This window comes from Heterocephalus glaber, unplaced genomic scaffold (assembly GCF_053883595.1).
Source record: "Heterocephalus glaber isolate CG9 unplaced genomic scaffold, H.glaber_assembly_v1.0 deba00001472, whole genome shotgun sequence".
Lineage (NCBI taxonomy): Eukaryota > Metazoa > Chordata > Mammalia > Rodentia > Bathyergidae > Heterocephalus > Heterocephalus glaber.
In genome coordinates, this window is record NW_028258315.1 from 26340794 (window position 1) to 26359750 (window position 18957).

The 18957-nt window shown below is 46.9% G+C and overlaps 1 protein-coding gene across 1 annotated transcript in view; it reads right to left on the reverse strand.

The window, feature by feature from the left end:
• Pgbd5 (piggyBac transposable element derived 5) overlaps positions 1-17558 on the reverse strand; it is a 61110-nt gene extending 43552 nt beyond the window's left edge. Inside the window, exon 1 of the mRNA XM_004854678.4 lies at positions 17222-17558. Within this exon, the coding sequence (XP_004854735.2) occupies positions 17222-17543 (322 nt within the window). The 5' untranslated portion in view covers positions 17544-17558. The remainder of the gene's footprint in view (positions 1-17221) is intronic.
• Positions 17559-18957: the final 1399 nt, after the last annotated feature.

Below are 18957 nucleotides of genomic sequence, written 5' to 3' on the forward strand. Positions count from 1 at the left end.
GGGCCAACCCACAGGATGCAGGTCAACCCCTGGATGCAGCATCCAGGACTGAGTACCAGCTTCTCTACCTCGTTCCATACTGAGGAGCCAGTGACTGGGCTAAGGCCACCAGGAAAGCACTAGGAACTCCCAAGGTCAGTGCACCATGTGTGGGGGCAGTGGGGGTGGCTGACAGTTGACATCTAGAGCATGCAGATGGGGGCTTAACTGCAATGGCTCAGAGTGGAGGGTCCAAGCCAGGGCCTTGACTCACTTGTCTGTTTAGTCATCAGCATTTAGAAAGGATTGAGAAATGGCAAACAGTACTATAGTCCAGCAATTTTCCAGTTTTGCCCCCTCATTTTCTCTCCTAGGAAAAAATATGAGTCTGTTCCCCCCTTGCCCATAGGAAAGCAAGGATGGTTTTGCAGATAGAGAACTTGGTGTTATCACCACAAATCAGTACACACTAAAGGGCAGACTGCATCTGATGCCTGCATTGGTGAAATGCATGACATACTTCACAGCTGTAATGCAGACCCTTCTCCTCAACACCCTATAGCCTAAGTCACAATAAGCATTTGCTCCTTGTAATTTCCCCAGGTCCAAATGGGATGCTGTGGCTGGTTCCCCATAAAACAAAGCTCCCACTGCATTTCTGGTAAAATTAAGAAAATGTGCTATTTCCAGAGAAATAAGCCTCATCCTCACCATTTCTAGTAGCCGGTGAACAAAAGAGGCTTTACAGTCACTGAGTGGCCTCCTCCACCAGTGCTGATCTCCATGACACCATTAGACAAAAATGAGCCATTCGCCTCATTCTGTAACTCAGCAGCAGCCTTGGTAGCAGAGGGGCCTAGCTGCCCTCCTCCTGCACAAGGAACAGACACAGGAGCCTGCTGGGCATTTGCTTGTTTCTGTGATGAGGCTGGGAAGAAGAAGATGAAATAAACATTTCATTTCATAGGAAAAGGCTAGCTTGAGGCTTCCTGGGATTACAAAGCTTTTCCAACCAGATGTGCAAATAAAATCTTACTTCTTTTGATTCTCCTCTTATAAAGGGCTTTTGTGAGCTGCCCTAGCACTGATCCCCAGCTGGCCTGGGCACCTCTGGCCATTCCCATGTGGGCTGCAAGGGGAGGTGTGGTGGAGTCGAGTCACTTCGGGCAATTATGGCCATGGCCCAAAGGACAAGCCCTCCAGGACGCCTGCAGCCCAGCTGCCCATGACTCCTCTCTCTCCATCCCCGGAGGGGACCAAGGTGAGGAAGACAAGGCCTGTGGCCAGTAATGAGACAAAGGCTTTGATGACAGGCCGCCATCTGAGGCTGTTTTACAGAAAGCTTCAGATGTCGCTGAATTCCTCGAGCAACCAGAGCTCTGTCATTTTATCTCTGCCTCACAGGAGCCCAGGAAGGCAGCAGCCTTTAGAACTTTGGGTCAACTCCATTCTGTCATCTGGCCTCCACTCAGAGCTGCTTGAAAATGTGTCCTTCGCCAGAGTCTAGATTTCCTGCCTCTAAAACCTGTGCTCTATGGGTCTGGCACCTATTGGGTCCACATGTCCAGGTGCGGTCCCCAGCACAGGCCTGGCTCCTCAGCTCCCATCTTTCCCCAGACTCCTGTGGAGGCCTGGGAGCTCACACCACCCACATGCCTCAAGGCCCCACAGAGCTGCTCCATGGACTGCCAAGTGGGATATATTTGCATAGAAAAGGGACTGACTGACATGAAGGATGGCCTAGCAGACAGTGCACAGCCCAATATGGCCAAGACAAAGCACTTGGACAGCAGGAGAGAGACAGTGACACAGGGAAGACAGTCTGTGACAGGGACCCAGAACAAAGAACCACCTGGTGTGTGGGGGGTGGGGGGTACATACACGTAGAGGCCCATGTAGGGTACTGCACCACTGACCTTTAAGGAGGCTCAGGATTCTCATGGGACACAGGAGGGGCTGTCAGACCTAGAATGCCAATTTCTGCTCCAAGAGGCTGCAACTTAACCCCAGCTCTGTCATGGGAGCTTCAGCACCAGCTCAGAGAAGAGGAACCAGAGTTCTCCCAGGGTCCTCTTGCACATGGTGGCCTCAGAAGAAATGGGCACTCAGCCTTGGCACTCTGCTCAGCCTGCGCTGGCTGGGCCATACCCCTCATGGATAAGAAGGCTAGACTTCTCTGCACTCTACCTACCACTCCTCAGGGAATGCAGCCCCATATCTTCACCTCACACATCCTGTTTCTCAACCAAACACGTTCAACATATTTTATCTCCTGAGAGACCCAACCCTTGCCAATGGTGTTTTCATGGTCCAGCATGGAGGTGTTCTGCTCCACCTCAAATTAGGCAGAGCAAGTTTGGCCCTATCTTCTCCTAACCCTGTCAGTCTCCCCAAAACATCCACAGGAACCAGCTTTGGCCCCCTTCCACTGCCTCTGGGCTGACCCCAGGCAGGTCACTGCTTCTCAGAGCTTCCATCTCCTCACTTTAACATGAGGCACTGTACTGTGGGAGATACCCTACTGGCGATGGCTGGGTGGATCAGACCCAGGACTATACCAAGCCTGTTTATATCAGACTATGTGAAATATCCCTGGTGTTTTAAAGTCACTCTACAAACCAAAAGGACTCCATGAAATTTCACACACCTGAAGACCCTCTCCAGGGCTTTGGAGCCACACCCTGGGGCCTCACTAAGAACAGCTGAGGCAAGCTGGTGCTTCTGGGGACAGAGTTCCCTTCTGGTTTATGCCAAATCCTCAGCGGTCCAGCCTGGTTCTGGTAGCTGGGAATCACATTCCCAGGTCACTCCGCCAATCTGCACACACATGTGTGCCGCACACATAACTGTGTGTTCCCCTGGGTGCTCACCAAGTCAGTGCTGATTGAATCCCTTCCCATCATCCTAGCTCAGGATCTGGAAGGAGAAGCCCCCAGGCAAGTCACACTCTACAAAGCAGAGTGACCACCAGCTTTATCAACCTCACTGGCCACATATCTTCCAATCAAAGCCCTAACCGAGCAACAAAGCAAATGCTCCAGAACAGGATATGTACTGGTCAGCTTTTGTCACTGGGGCAGAATACCTGACATACACAACCTAAAGAAGAAGAGTTTATTTTGCTTATTGTTTCAGAAATTTTAGTCCATGGTCCGTTGGCTTGAGGGCAGAAACATCACGGCAAGAGGATATGGCAGGGTCAAGCTGCTCTCCTTGTGGCAGTCAGGAAGTACAGCACAGGGGAAGAGAGGAAGGAAAAGAGACAGAATTTATCCTTCAAAGGCATGTGCCAAATGACCCACCTCCTCCAACCAAGCCCCACCTCCCAATAGGCCATTTGGCTATGAACTCATCAAGGAATTAATCCACTGATACGGTTAGTGCACAAAATGTGTGAGTCTTTGCATGTCTCACTTAAACCATGCTAGCCTCCAACTAGAAAAAGTTGCATTGTCTGAAGTTCTAAGGCATAACGAAACCAATAATCCAGAATCAAGTAGTCCAGTTAACCTCATTCTCTTTGCCCTCATTTTCTGCATTTGAGGTGACATTTTTATGAAGACAAATTTTTAAACGGCAAGGTGATCCAAACAAGAGAGGGAATTTAAGAATATTTATCAAGTTCATTCCTAAGAACAATGATATAAAGAAAAATTTCATTACTCAAAGATGTCACTGCCATATAAATACCTTTTGGAGAATATTTTCCCAGACTTCTTCAAGGACTACATGGGTGTACACATGTGCAGATCCAGTCACTCCTGGGCTGGATCCACACAGGCCTGTGGGCTCCTCTGCCCAGGGCCACCATGGCCCAGCTGTACCACCCTAGCCAGCACTGTGCCCTGGAGGATCCATAGGCCAGCTGCAATGGATTCCAGCAAGTCTGAAACAGTACTCTGGTCCCGAGCAATCCCACAGGTCCAGGAACAGACCCGGAGGCAAAGGTCTGGGGCCACATGGCTGAGACCACGCATCCTGCCCTGAGGGCCCAGCCAACCCACACAGCATTCTTGTCTCATCATTCATGTCTGTCTCCTTAGACTGTGCATCAGTTTGCTAGGTTACTCTAACCAAGCACCACAGACTGGGCAGCCTAAACAACAGAAACTTATGTTCCTAGTCATGGAGGCTGGAGGTCTCTCTCAGGTCCAGGTGTGGGCAGGGCTGCTTCCTCCCGGGGGCTCTCTCCTTGCTTTCAGAGGCCATTTTCTGCCCACGTCCCCACACGGTTTTCCCTCAGTGTGTCTGTGTCCTAATCTCCCCTTCTTACCCAGAGACAAGTGGGACTGGATTAGGATCCCTTCTAGTGACCTTGTTTTAACTTAATTACTTGTTTAAAGACTGTGTCTCCAAAGAATGTCATATTCTGAGGTATTAGAGGCTAGGGCTAAAACACATGAGTTTATGGGAATAAAGCTGAACCCATAACAGATGGGAGGTGCTGTTTAGCAGAGTAGATGCTCAAGAAAGATCTAGTAACAAGGGTCTTGGGCAGTGTCAGCTCCCCAGCAGGGCCCACCTGGATTCCCAGCACCCATATCACCACCACCTGTGGCTGAGGACCTGCAGCCTCAGTACACTGTGCCCACACCTCTGCCTCACCTCCCTTGGGGCCTGCACTGCACCATCCAGTAGGATTCTGAGCCCAGAGTGGGCCAGCACACAGTCCCTGGGCTGCTCATCCATGGAGAAACAGAGGTGAAGCAAGGGCGGGACCCTAGAGCCTCTGATGACATTCAGGGCCAGGCTCTGGGTTGCAGCTCAGCCAACAGGGAGAGACAGACCCAGGAGCCCAACAGAACCAACAAAATTAAATGGCTCTTTCAAAGTCAAGTCCTGTTACTTAGCAACCTTGACAGGTTACTACAGTGCAGGCTGAGCCTCAGGTGCAGCTAGCAAGAGCTCACTAAGGCACGGGTCAGATTTAGCAAATTAAAAACAGGATTCCTAGTACTATTTGAATCTCAGATAAACAACCTATATATATATATATATATATATATATATATATATATATATATATATATATCTCATATGTATATATCCCATGCAATATTTGGTATAAACTTATAAGAGACTGTCTATCTGAAATTCAGATTTTGCTATAATCTGTCTGGCAACCCCACATAAAAACAGGCCTCTTTGCTTCACTAATGCATAGGTGGCAACCTCTCAGAGACAAGCAGGCAGAGCAGGTGATGGGCATCAATCACAGTAGACCCTGGCTAGGCCCCATCCTCCCTCAGCCCAGCAGGCCTGCATCTGCTCACTTTACAGCACAAGGCCCGGCTGCCCTACTCAACCTCATTGGTTCAGCCATCAGGGATGATGTTCACTGGGCCTTCTGGTCTGGTCCCCAGAGAGCTACATCAGTGCTGCTTCCACCATCACCAGTGAAAGTGATATGAGCAGTAGGACACGTAGGCAAAGCCCAGATGATCTCAGGAAGGTGTCACTGATGGTGTCTTCACCTGGTGCTAAATCCAACTTTTGTCAAGATGATACCTGTTTCTTCTGCCCAGGCTGCTGGAGATCCCTGCAACACTCATGCCCAAGGTCAAACTGAGCTGTCCACCAGGGCACCTGACTGGCTCTGGCCTTAAACACGAGAAGTCCAAACACTTCTTATCATCCCACCATCTCTCTATACCCACTTAAAAAGAAAATGGATACAGATGGTCACAGATTCCATCAGGGCAGCACTGGTCAGTGGTTGAAAGAAAGAAAGAAGAAGAAAAAAACCTACCTGAGGAAAAGAATTTGACCAGGCTCATGGAGCAGAACAAGAAAGTAAGGCCTGTATCTGAAGCAGGACTCCACAGAAGACAGACTCCACAGAAGAGAGAAATGATCAGTGAGTCAAACGCACTTGGGCTTAATAGGGGTAGAAGACAGATGCCAACTTCATTGTCATTTCTGACACTCTTGACTGGATGTCATTTAATCATGGAGATCCTCAATATGCCTCAATAGCAAGACAATTCAGTGTAATTTGTATTTTTACTAATATCTGACTATTTGTTTTCACATACGATTAAGCATTCTAATTTTTTTTTTTTTTGGTTCCAGGGATTGAACTCAGGACCTTGTGCCCGCGAGGCACGCATGGTGTCAGTGAGCTACATCCCAGCCCCTTAAGCATTCTAAATTTAACTCCAACTGAAAATATGTTTTTTACAGAGTTGAAAGTACACATGTATAGTTATTGTAAGAGTAAAGTGTTGAAATCATTAAAGATTATAATAGCTGCTAATTTTAACAAAGTATTAAGAGCCTTCAAGTACAGAAAATGAGAAACAGAATGGCAATTAATACAAATAGTACAAACATTATGAGTACATTGCCCAGGTAACTTTACAAGGAATATTTATCCCTTTCAAACCATTACAGGGCCGGGGATTTAACTCAGTGGTTTCGCCACCTGTTGTGCAAGCACAAGGACCAGAGTTCGATCCCCGGTACCAAAAAAAAAAAAACCATTACAAAATTTAAGTACAATAGAGTTTAGATTTTTAACATAATTATAATCTTTGTAGATTGCATGTGTTAGCTTGCATAATACTAACCTAAATAGTCTTTAAGAATTTAATGTAATTTTATACTCACTTAATTTCATTCAGGCTATAACTATTTCAAGAAAAAGTCTTATTTGGGAATTCATGTAGCAATGATGAATTAAAAGCAGAGAGTCAGTTTAAAAATTCAGGAACAGAGAAAAATTCCACAATCAATGTGACACTATCCATGATAAATCATTTTCAATTTATATGTAAAAAAGAATATACAAACTATGAAGAAAAGAAAATGCTACAGAAAATTGTTTATACCAATCAAACTTCAGAATAACAGACCTTATGAGAATGCTTTAAGATGAAAATTCCCTGTAGTTTTAACTCTGGAGACTAACACTACCCTAGTGAGAACGTCAGAGCAAGCACCATCGACAGACTGCCATGCTCTGTGGGTTAGAGATGAAGAACACAGACTTGGAAAGCTATGGCTTCTGGGATTAGGACCTTTCCTGGAATTAACATGCTCCCTCTGCATCTTGTACATCTGACTTTGGACATGGGAGCACTCTTAGCAGCCTGTTGGGTTAATCAGCGTCTGGCTGTAGTTTTGCCATCCTGCTGACTCCGGGAACTCTGGGTACCATCTTCTCTGTTGTGAGACAACAGGTGTTCCTTATCTGACATCTCTCATCTACTCAAGGAAGACAGCAAAACAGATGCTCCTGCATGGAAATCTGGGATACAGAAATTCAGAAATGACCCTGTTATCTTGAAAGATAGACAAACTGTTCCACTGCCTCATTCCTAGCTTTTCTTAATGACTGCAGGAAGCAGTGGGTATGTGCAAGCATTAGAAGTAGAAATTATACCTGAGGGCCATACCTTAAATTCCCCCTAGAAATATTCAAGAGAACACCTGTAGCAGTGAGCAAGGCTTATCACATTGCATCAGCCTAACTCAGCAGACCCTGGAGTCTAGATGGAGAGAAAGATAAATCTGCCCTCAAGAACTGCTATGAGAGGCAGGCGGAGCTGCCACAGCAGGCTCAGCCATGTTACCAGCCACCGCAGACCCCAAGGTGACCCTCTCCACACGTTCACAGCCATGTGGCACCAGCAGCTGCTGGACAACCGAGCCACTGGCAGCAGGAGAAACTGTTATTCCTGTTCTGTATCATTCACCCTTTCAACTTTGACTCTGAAAATTTTCTTTTTGGTACCAGAGATCGAACTCCAGGGATTGGGACCTTGTTTGTGCTTGCGAGGCAGGCGGCGGAACCACTGAGCTACATCGCTGGTCCTGATTCTGAAATTTTTAATGTAAAATTTTTAAAACAAAAACTTCAGATTGAATTCTTGTATCCTAGAAGTCCATTCTACAATGGCTTCAATCTTGACTGAAACATTTAGCGATTTGGACAAAATGTGTGTTCGGTGTACCTCCTGTATGTCTGGGTGTGTGTGTGTGTGTGTGTGTGTGTGTGTGCATTATAAAAGGATAGTAGTAAATCTCTGGAACTGAGTATAATAAAAAGTTAAGTAAAGACTCTTAGTACAGAAGGTCTTGTTGTTCTGGAAAAACAGTCTTAGTTGAGGAACCAGCATGTTATTTTTCAAATGACTATAGAGAAATATGAACTTAATTATGAGGTAGGGAAAAGAAAAGAACAAAAATATTATTAAAATGGAAAATGAATTGCACTACATTGATTTTTTGACAAGAAGGACAAAAGAATTCAATGAGGGAAAAATTGGTCTTTCCAAAAAATGGTGCTGAAATAACACATGCAAAAGAATGCAGTTAGTACCTTACCTTACACCATATACAAAAAGTCACTCAAAATGGAGCAAAGACATATACATATATATATATATATATATATATATATATATATATATGAGCTGAAACAAGAGCTCTGAGAAGAAAACATATGGACCAATCCTAGTGATCTTGAACTTGTCAGTGTTCTCTTAGCTATGACACTAAAAGCACAAGCAACTAAAAGGAAACTGCATACATGAGACTTCATCAAAATACAAAACTTCTGTGCTTCCAAGGACACCATGAAGAAAATGACAATCAGCTAAGTGGAAGAAAATATTTGCAAATCATATATGATAGGGAACATGTAGCCAGAATACGTAAAGAATTCTTACAACTCAATTATAAAAGGATAAATGACCCATGGGAAAATGGGCAAAAGATCTCAACAGGTTTCCAGTGGAGACATGCAAATACACCAGCAGAAGAAAAGATGCTTGACACATCACTAGTCTCAAGGGAAGTCCAAATCACAGCTTCAGTTAGACCCCACTTTGCACTCTTGCGGCTGGCTAGGATCAAAGGTGGACAGCAACAAGTACAGAGAAGTCACCTGCAGAATGCAGCAGACACTCAGGAAAATAGTCTGGCAGTCCCTACAAACACTGACCACAGGGTTACCACATGACCCAGCAATGCCACTCCTAGAGATACACTCAAGAAAAAGGAAAACCATGTCCGCACAAAAACTTGAAGGTGAAGTTTGGGGATATCATTCACAATAGCTGAAAGGTAAAAACAACCCAAACATTCATCAACTGTCAAATAAACAGAATGTGGTACCAGCTGAACATCCTTAATGTAAAAACCTGAAATCTCCAATGCTCCCAATCTGGAAATTTTTGAGTGTTGACAGAACACAAGTAGAAAATTCCACACCTAACCTCACATGACAAATCACAGTTGAAATACCAGTATAATAAAATATTGTATAAAAATCCCCTTCAGGATATGTATGTAAGATGAACATGAAGCATATATAAATGTTGCGTTTAGCCTTAGGTCCCACACTCATAATAATCTCCTTAGCAAACATTCCAAACTCCAAAGAAAATTGGAATCTGAAACACTTCCGGTCCCAAACATTTCAGATAAGAGATACTCAAGTGCACATCTATTCAATAAAATATTATTCCATAAGAAAAAAGGAATGAAATAGAAATACATGTAACAGCATAGATGGACCTTGAAAATATTATGGTAACTGAAAGAATCCAATCACAAAAGATGTATATTATATGATTTCATTTATATGAAGTATCTAGAATAGGCAAATTTCTAGAGACAGAAAGTAGATTAGTGGTTGTCAGGGACTGAGGGTAATGGCTAAAGTTTCTTTCTGAAGTGGTAAGAATGTTCTAAAACTGACTGTGCTGAAAGCTATACAAACTGTGACTATACTAAAAAGCCACTAACCTATGCATATTACATGGGTAAGTCATACAGCATGTGACTTACCATCTCAGTAAAGTCAATACTAATAGCTGTCCCACATCAAATAGAAAAAAAAAAGAGAAAAACCTTGATTAAAATATCAAAAATGGGGAGAAAAGAAAGAAAAAAACTATGGCTACAAAATAAACTGGAAGGAATAGGATCATGCCTGTTTGTCATTACTTTAAATGTGTGCAGACTGATTTGCCCAACTAAATTAAAAGCCCATCCGATTATGTTAAAACAGATATCTATCTGTACATGGTTCAATAAGCATACTTTAAAAACAAGTAGGGCTGAAAATAGTACACCGTTAGGGGAACACTGTGGAAATGCCAAGAAGGGGAAAGCAAAAATGGCAAAATTAACGGGGTTCTAGTCAGACTTGGAATTAAGGATCCAGAAAGACAAAGAGGAACACCATTTAAGGCACAATTTGGGAGGAAAACATAAAACCTAAGTATGTATCTGTTGCATCAAACAACAGCTAAAATCTTTTCAGAATGCAAGAAGATGACAACTTTAAAGACTATCTTCTCAAGGAGAAAAATAAAGACACAAAGAAGACAGCCATCCTCATTTCCCTCAAAGAATATGTTTTTCTTATACTTGCATATGTGAGGAATAACTGTATATCTGGCAAAAAAAATTCTTAAAAACATACCACTTAGATCAAAGAAGTCATCAAAAAAGAGGCTGAAGAAGTCTCAGAAGTAATAGGAAGGCCAAGACCAAACACCAAAATGTACAACTACGCAGGAAGTCATATTCTACAGAGTTTGGTGTCAAATGCCTTTAACATAATAGTTTCACCATATGCCTTTTATTTTTTTGTTTTGTTTTCAGACAGAGTCGCCCTATTTAATTTAGTCTACCCTTGAACTCCTTACATAGCCCAAGCTAGCCTTGCACTTGGGGTCATCCTCTTGCCTCAGCCTCCCAATGCTGCAATTACAGACATGTGCCACCTCACCCATTCTTCATTTTCCAGGTCTGTCCCTTAAAGAAAAGCACCCAGTGGTTCTCCAAGTACTTCATCCGCTCCAACTTCTTCCCACCAAACTTCCAAACCACAAGGTAAACTTTTATCTATGTTGAAGGTGAAGTTCAGATTCTCATAACAGTAACTTGCAATGGCAACAAATACAAATACCAAATTTCAAGACATTTTCTGTAAGGCTCAAATAAAGAAATTCAGTTTCAGGGTGAATGGGGCTGCCCATGGGCAAATGGAATGCCCTTTCTCCCCTCCCTACCTGTGCCCAAATTGCTTTCTTGTTGAGATACTTTTCTTCACCAAACTAATTTTTATGTTTTGGAAGTTGCAGCTCAGGGCTCACCGCCACCAGAAACACACCCCTCCCCCAGCCCAGCAGGATGAGTGACTCAGCCTGGAATCCCATGAAAATCTGCTTTCCCTGATCAGTGCACTTACCACAGACTCATCCTTTTCTCCTCCCGAACCCTAGGGGACATATCTCATTTAGGGTTTATCCCAGCAGGGTTCAATGTACTTGCTGAATTAATACCTGGCACATCTCACTCTCTGCTGGTGGAGAGTACACGGGGAGACCTATTTGGCAGTATCTACTAAGGCAGTGGTTCTTAGCGTCTGGGACCTTGCCCAAAGTGGGATTCTCAGCATCTGGGGATCCTGCCCAAGGTGGGGCTCTTCAGCCTCAGGGGATCCTGCCCCCAGGAGACATGTGATGATGGCCTTCTACAATCTAAGAAGGGGCATTTAGCAGCTAGAGGCCTGAGATATTGCTAAATGTCCAGTAATGCCCTCAATGATTAAAGAACTACCTGGCCCCAAACGTCAACATGCCCAAGTTGAAAGACCTTATACTAAAAGTAAGCATGTTAAAAAAACAGTAAGCATATACCCAACCTTTGCCCAGCAATCCCATTCCTAGATATATATGCCTAAGAGAAACAATGGGGATGTCCATCAAAACCACATACAGGAAGGCTTGCAGCAGCTTTGTGTATAAAATCCACAGCACTGGAAGTCCACGGATAGGATAATAAACTGTAGTATATCTGTACAATGGAATATATACAGCAACATAAAACTAAATCAGCCACATGGAATAATGTGGTTAGATCTTACAAATATGAAAATATAATGGGCAAAATTACTGTATGATGATGGGCCAGGAATTTAGCTCAGTGGTTTCACTGCCTGCTGCGCAAGCGCAAGGACCTGAGTTCGATCCCCAGTACCAAAAACAAAAAACAAAAAAACAAAAATTACTGTATGATGAAAAAACTTAGAATAATGGCTGCCTCCAGAGTGGGTTACTGACTGGAAAGGGCAGGGGGAACCTTAAGGTGCTAGGAACCTCCTTTATCTCAGTCTAGACACGGTGGCCTTGTAGTGCACCCATGTAAGAAGTCACTGTGCTGGGAATTCAGGACTCCTGTACCACATGCAAGTCATACTTCAACACACCTAAGGGGAATGCTTGCCCAGGCCCAGCCCTACCGGCAAGAACTACATTCTGATCTTCCATCTTATAAGCAAGATGTTCCCTCTGGACTGACCGGTCTGCTCCCAACAGGAAGGTCTGCAGCTACTTTTTCTGAAAAGCCCTTTCACAACAGATAACAAAATCCTTTAAAAATATGCAAAATCCTAGCCTTTATACTATTTTGATTATTTTATGCTAAAGAATAAATGAAAGATGTATATATAAACTAAGCTTCAGGAATAATCACCACAGCATTGATTTAAGAGCAGAAACAAAAAAGGAGCCTGAGAGAGAGAAAGAGGGAAGGGAAGGGGAAGGAGAAAAAGGAAGGGAAGAAAAAAAGGGCAATAAACTCAGTGTAGTTCCAAAGGGAACTACAGGGTATGATAGACTCATTAAAAATACCTTTCTAAAATTCAAATGGAAAATGTTCACAATTTTTAAATTACAGTTAAAATCAGGTTACCTATCAATATGTAATCTAAAAAATATGAATTATGTATTCACTATAACTCTGGTTATCTCTGGGTAGTGGAAAATCATGAGGTTTTAAATTTTTAAAATCTTTTTTACCTTTTTATTTTTTAAAGTGAACCTATACTATTGCTTGATAAGAAATAATATAAAATCATAGTTTTTAAACATGAAGGTGAATTTGAGACTAGAACTGGCTGGTTCCTCAACAATTCCCTTGCTGCATTCAAAGCCCTGCCTCCTGATACCCAAAGCCCAGCTTCCTGCTCCACAGCTTGGGTTCTGGCACCAGGATATACCTGGATTAAACAAGGAGCTAGGTAAAATTCTAGGTTCTTCTCTTCTGTGATCCAACTGGGATATTGATTTTTTTTTTTTTTTTTTGGTACCGGGGATCGAACTCGGGACCTTAAGCTTACGAGACAGGTGGTGGCAACACTGAGCTAAATCCCCAGCCCCGGGATATTGATTTTTTAAATCATGTATAAAATTCATGTATAAAAAAGCACAAAACAGTATGTCCCCCCAAGAAGTTAAAATCAATTCCATTTATCAATATGAACATAAATATTTTGGGCTGAAAAAAGTTCTATTAAAAAAAAAAACCTGAAAAGCGCAAGGACCTGAGTTCGATCCCTGGTACCCAACAACAACAACAACAACAAAAAACCCACACAAAAGCACTACCATTCCTAAATGATCGAGTCTGGCTAGTTGAATGGAGATCATTAAACCAGGTAATCTCACCCCCTCCATAAACACACACACACACACACACACACACACACACACACACACACACACACACACACACACACTGAAACAGTATGTCTGTATTTCTCTGCTACAGAGTCTATGTGGAGCTTAGGTGTGATAATGCATGAAAATGCTATGTGAGATGAGAACTGATGTTCTGCAGCATCACCAGCTCAGTTGCCCACCCACAAACAGGCTCCTAGGGAAAGTTTCCCAGGCAGCTCCCTCCTGAGTCCCACATTGCCTGAGGTTCCTCTTGGTACCAGACCTGGCACAGAACCAAGGCAGAGGGCGGCTTACAATTAGGGGTCCTGGTATCCGAGCTCACTGACTCTTTAGAGCAGAGGGTGAACTGTAGCTCTTTTAAAAAGGTTTTTCTTTTCTTATTAGTCAAAAAGACTTTAAACTAACAAAGAACTCTAAAGACAAAACAATCAACAATGTTAAATTTTTAGTGCCACACATTCCTATCCACCTTTTCAAGGTCACACCTTCCCACTGGATGATTACACAGCTGCTAGAAGGGTACAAGCATTAAAAAAAAGAGCCCTTTCTATGAGGTTCAACCTGTAGTAGAAAGGCCAAACAACTCGGACCCCAGCCAGCCATAACAAAGTCCCCGACAAAGCCAGAGACAAGAGCTCTCTTAGCATCTGTGGATCTGCTTGCTTCCTTCTCTCCTCTGAGGGAAGAATCACAAGACTGCTCAGGGAAAGAAACCAGAGGGCAGAGGCCCAGAACACAGACAGAATTTCATGCTGCTTCCAAAAGTGAACTCACAGGTTGTGTTGGTTATTTGCACAACAGGCAGGCAGGCTGATGGCTGGAGGGGCCACTTTAGGGGGATCTGCCTCAGGCCTGGTTAGGAGCAACTCCCAGGCCCTGCCTCCCAGAAAGCATCTCAGCCCCCAAGAGGACCCTTCAACACCCCAGGGGTTAGGCCTTTCGGCCAGCCTCCAAGCTCAGTGTTTATATTTAAATCATCCCAAGGGGACCCACATCGCAAAGCACAGCCAGAACCTGGGGGAGGTGAGAGGAGAGAGAGGAGAGGCTCCTCTAGGAAGCTGAAGACTAAAAAAGAGAGGGAAGGGCTGAGAAGACTAGAACAGCTTGAAGAAGGCCAAGATTCTCACCCTTAACTACTGCTCTTAGAGTTGGCTCTGAATCCAGTTCTGCTGTACCCCTTCGCTCTCCCTCTCAGCTGAGCACCAAGTGTTTCCCTACTGTGTGCACTCCCCCCCACGGGGGCTACATCCTGGCTCCCACTGCAGCTCAAATCACAATGGCCGTCAGTGTCCACCTCCATCCTGCACAGGGTCCCTGAAAAGGTCTCCAGGCTTCGGAGGGCTTGGAGCAGTCTCTTTCTGAGTCAGTCTCTCTGACAGAAGAAACCCTACTCAACTCAAACTAGCACAGGAAATGCACATTTACATAGAACAGTTACACACACACACATCCTTATGTATTTGCACACCTGTTCTTACATGAGGGTTAAAGCAAGAAGTCTCATAAACTAGAATCCTGTGCTTTCCTCACTGGTTTGTAGCAGCAACTATAATTTCAAGTACAAAAGCTCTATTGTGAAACCTGGTTACAGACCAAAATGCCAACCTCTTTCCTCCAATCCCTCTCTGTCCACTCAGATCTCAGAACAGTGAGATCCGTTGATAAACTCGGAAACAAAGATGATGGAGAGATCCAGGCTGCATCCTTGCCAGTGAGGAGTGTGTACTTGCTTGCTGGAGTGTCTCACATACTATGCAGGCCTGAGCCTGGCAGATTGAAACTCTCCCTTCTAGGGGTGTGGGTGCAGCTCCTCACTGCTAATAAACACATTCATCTCTCTCCACACTACTAGGCGCAAGGATTTGCCTTGACCAACCTGTACTTGGGCATCTATTTTAAGCCCCTGTAAACCACACTCCTTTGCTTCATGGAAATCTGAATTTAAGCTTAACAAGCTAATCAGTGTCCTTCCACCCCACTCCACTGCAAATTTCGAACAAGTAGAGGGGACTACAAAGAGGAAAGCCTAGATCTGGCTCTAAAAGGCAAGCTCCTACACAGACCAGGAAAGAACACTAGAGATGATGAACATAGCCACGGGTGCATTTGGTTAAGAGATTCACTATGGCCCTCGGGTCCAGGTGTGGACTCAGTGGGCATCCACAGGAGCAGAGTTTGAATCTAAAGCCCAATGATACGTGATATTGTGCTTTTGCCTTAAGCACTGCAGTGGATAGATTAAAGGGCTCTGCTGCAGAATTCCTCCCATTACAGCTAAGAAATATGAGATTGCTTTAAATTTTATTTCAGTGTGTTCTCCCTTCTTGAACCAGCACAATCATGATTCTTATTCATAACTAGGCTGAACCCAGCACAGTTTCCCTATTTTGCCCCAAGGAGTTTTATACCAAGGAGATTTATATCTCAAGGGCTCTAAAATCAAAACTGGACCCCAGATGTTCACAGCATAACATCTACAAACCAGACTCTGGGCCAGTACAATTCTCAGAGCCAATATGGAAAACAGCTGTCTGAGGCAAGAAGCCCTTATTGGCACATTGGAAAATGTAGGGTGGTATTTAAAAACCATTCAGGGTGAGTGATTTTGAAACCCCCAAACTCTTAACTACAGCCCCAGTGAATTTGCTTTAAAATTCACCCACCCAAAGCACTGCACAGCCCCCTTGGCCTTCCCAGCCCCACTCCACACACTGCAGCCAGGCTGAGGTTTGCAGACCACTCCCTTCAAGCCCAGCAGCCTTCCTGGCACCACCACCAAGTCCAAGCCCAGGCACTAGCCAGAGGCCCGGCGTACTTTCCTATGAGCCCGTTTCTAGCCAGTTGAACAATAATTTGAGAGCCACAGGAGTACAGTATGTGTCTGGTGTGTGCAAAACGTTGGGTTCCATCCTCAGCATCCAAATTAAGAAGAAAAAGGAGAGAGCACCAGGAAAAGCAGCATCATACCCAGGCCAGCCCCTCCTCATCCTCCTCAACCGGAGTTGTGTGTGTACTTCCACTGATAAACCTGGTGTGTGGGAGGGAGCACGGGCAGCAGCGCTGAGGACAGCTGGGAGGGCGAGTCCCACAGAAGAGGGCAGAGGCCCGGGCTGAGCAGGCGCAGGACCTGGCCGCAGTCACAGCTGCCCGCATGGCAGCCGCGTTCCAGGTTTCCCGGGCTAGGAGACCCACCTGGAAGTGCCTCTGGCGGAAAGGCACGCACTCTAAGCAGCCGCATCTGCCCTTCACTACTCCTGGTGCTTAGCAAGAGATCCCGAAAGGAGTCACAGGGAAGTTTCTTAGATCGAAAGCGGAGAAGAGTAAAGATGCCCGGGGCGGGGGGGGGGGGGCTGTCAGCGCAGGGTGGGTCGCTGGCCGGGCTCCACCTGCGACGCCTCACCTCGGGGACCCGTCCGGCCCTGTGGGACCATCATCGCGAAAAGACACCTCCTCCCCACCGCCGTGCGCACGCACATGCCTCGCTGTGCCTAGCTTTCCGAATGCCCGCTACAGGAAAGCCTAACTTCCACAGCCCACAGGTGTGACCCCAGCAAGGGAGGAAAAGCCCCTCCACGGCCCTGCCATTGAAAGCGCTGGCCGGGGCCACCACCCGCGCGAAGCCTGGTGCCCCAGGCATAGCCAGACCCTCTCGCACTTTAAATCTCAACTCCCCTATCTCATCTGTCCACGGAAAGACACAGGCGTGGCCGGTGCAGCCCAGGAGCCCCTGCCCGGCGCCTCTAGCCCCTGTCGCTGCTCACCCCCGGTGTCCTCGAAGCGCGGCGGCGGGCAGTCCCGCAGAGCGGCGCTCCACCCCGCGTCGGCCTCGTCGTCCTCGGGCTCCCTCAGGGCGAGGGCGGGCGCGGGGGATGCGGGGGGCGCGGGGCGCTCGCGCTCGTCATCCGAAGAGGCAGCCGAGGAGGAGCGCGAGGCGGCCGAGGTGCTGTAGAAGGGGTTGCCACCGCTGTCCGCGCCCGACTCGCCGAACACGTCGTCCGAGATGTGCAGGCTCTCGTAGCGCGCGCGGGCGGCCTCCAGCAGCGCCGGAGCCCTCCTCCGCGCGCCCCCGCCACCCTCGGCCATGGCCCCGCACAGGGCCTCCCAGCCGCACGCGCCGGGTCCCGGGCCGCGGCCCGCCGCTCCCCACCAGCGCAGCCCGCAGCAGAGCGCGCGCCGCCCGGCGCCCGGCCGGCCCGCCGTCTTGGCCAGTGGGCCGCGCCCGGGGCGCCTAGGAGCTGCAGCTGCGGCGGGAAGGGCTCGGCCGGGCCTGGGGCCGGAACCGTGAACCGGAGCAGGAGCGGGACCGGAACCTGGACCTGCGCCGCTGCGTCTCCGCGGCGCCCCGCGCACCCTCTCCGAGCGCCCTCCCCGCGGTACCGGCGCTGCGCCGCCGACCTTCCCAGCTCTAGCCGCTGGGCGGGCCCGCCTCCCGCACCCACACCCGGCGTCTGGCCAATGGCGAGCCCGATCCGCGTGGGGCGGCACGGCGGGAGGGGCTGTGGGACACCCCACCTCTTGGGCGGGGCTGCGGGGGGGGCGGGTCCCGCCTGCGAGCGCCCCACTCCGCCCGCCCCGCCCGGGTCCTGCGCAGTCGCGCCCGGAGCCGGTAGCTGTCTGCCCTGTGCTTCCGAAAACCTCTCCTTGAGCTGTTCCCGCTGTGGTTCCGAACCCTGCGCCAGGAGCTGTCCTACCGAAGGTTCCGATCCCGCCTCCGGGAGCTGTCCGCCGGGCAGTTCCAAACCCCCTCCGGGAGCTGTCTTTCCAGCGGTTCCGACCCTCCGGGAGCTGTCCTCCGGGCGGTGCTGAACGCCAAATAGCTCAGACGCTCCAGGGGAGGCGGGGCCGAGGCTGTGCCGCGACCCTGTGAACCTCGGGCTGCAGGGTTCTGGAACTCATTCGGTGAGCAGTGGCCTTGCCAGGCCTTTTCTGGGGCAGATACCAACGTAGTCTCCTTCAAGACCCCTGTAATTTGAGGGCGGCAGTCTTTGACGTTCGACATCTTCCGTACTTAAAACACCGATGACTTTCTAAGTATTGATCATTCCATCACCTGTGCTCCAACATCTCCTTACACACAGCCTGGATACATTCATCTTTTAAAACGTGGTACAGTCTCCAGAGCTTCGGTGCTTTAACAATGGAACACAGGCTCCCTCCTCCCGGGCAGGGACCTGGGTGGTGAAGATTATCTAGTCTTCTTTTCTCTTCTCCCTCCATAAATAGTGCAATAAGTCACATTAATGGTAATTGGGTCATAAAGTCACTTTCACTCTGAAACAAAATAAATCCATGAAGATGTGAAGTGCTTACAAATCCTACTGGGTATAACTAAATGATAATCATTCAATATGGAAAGACGTGTTGCTGTTTCTAAGCATTCATAAAGAACGAAGATATTGGGATCATTCTGCCAACGTGTGAGTCAGCTCTACTTGGGGCAGAACCAATACTCATACCCTCCCTTCTTTGATCCCTACTCTTCCTCCTCCAAATCAGG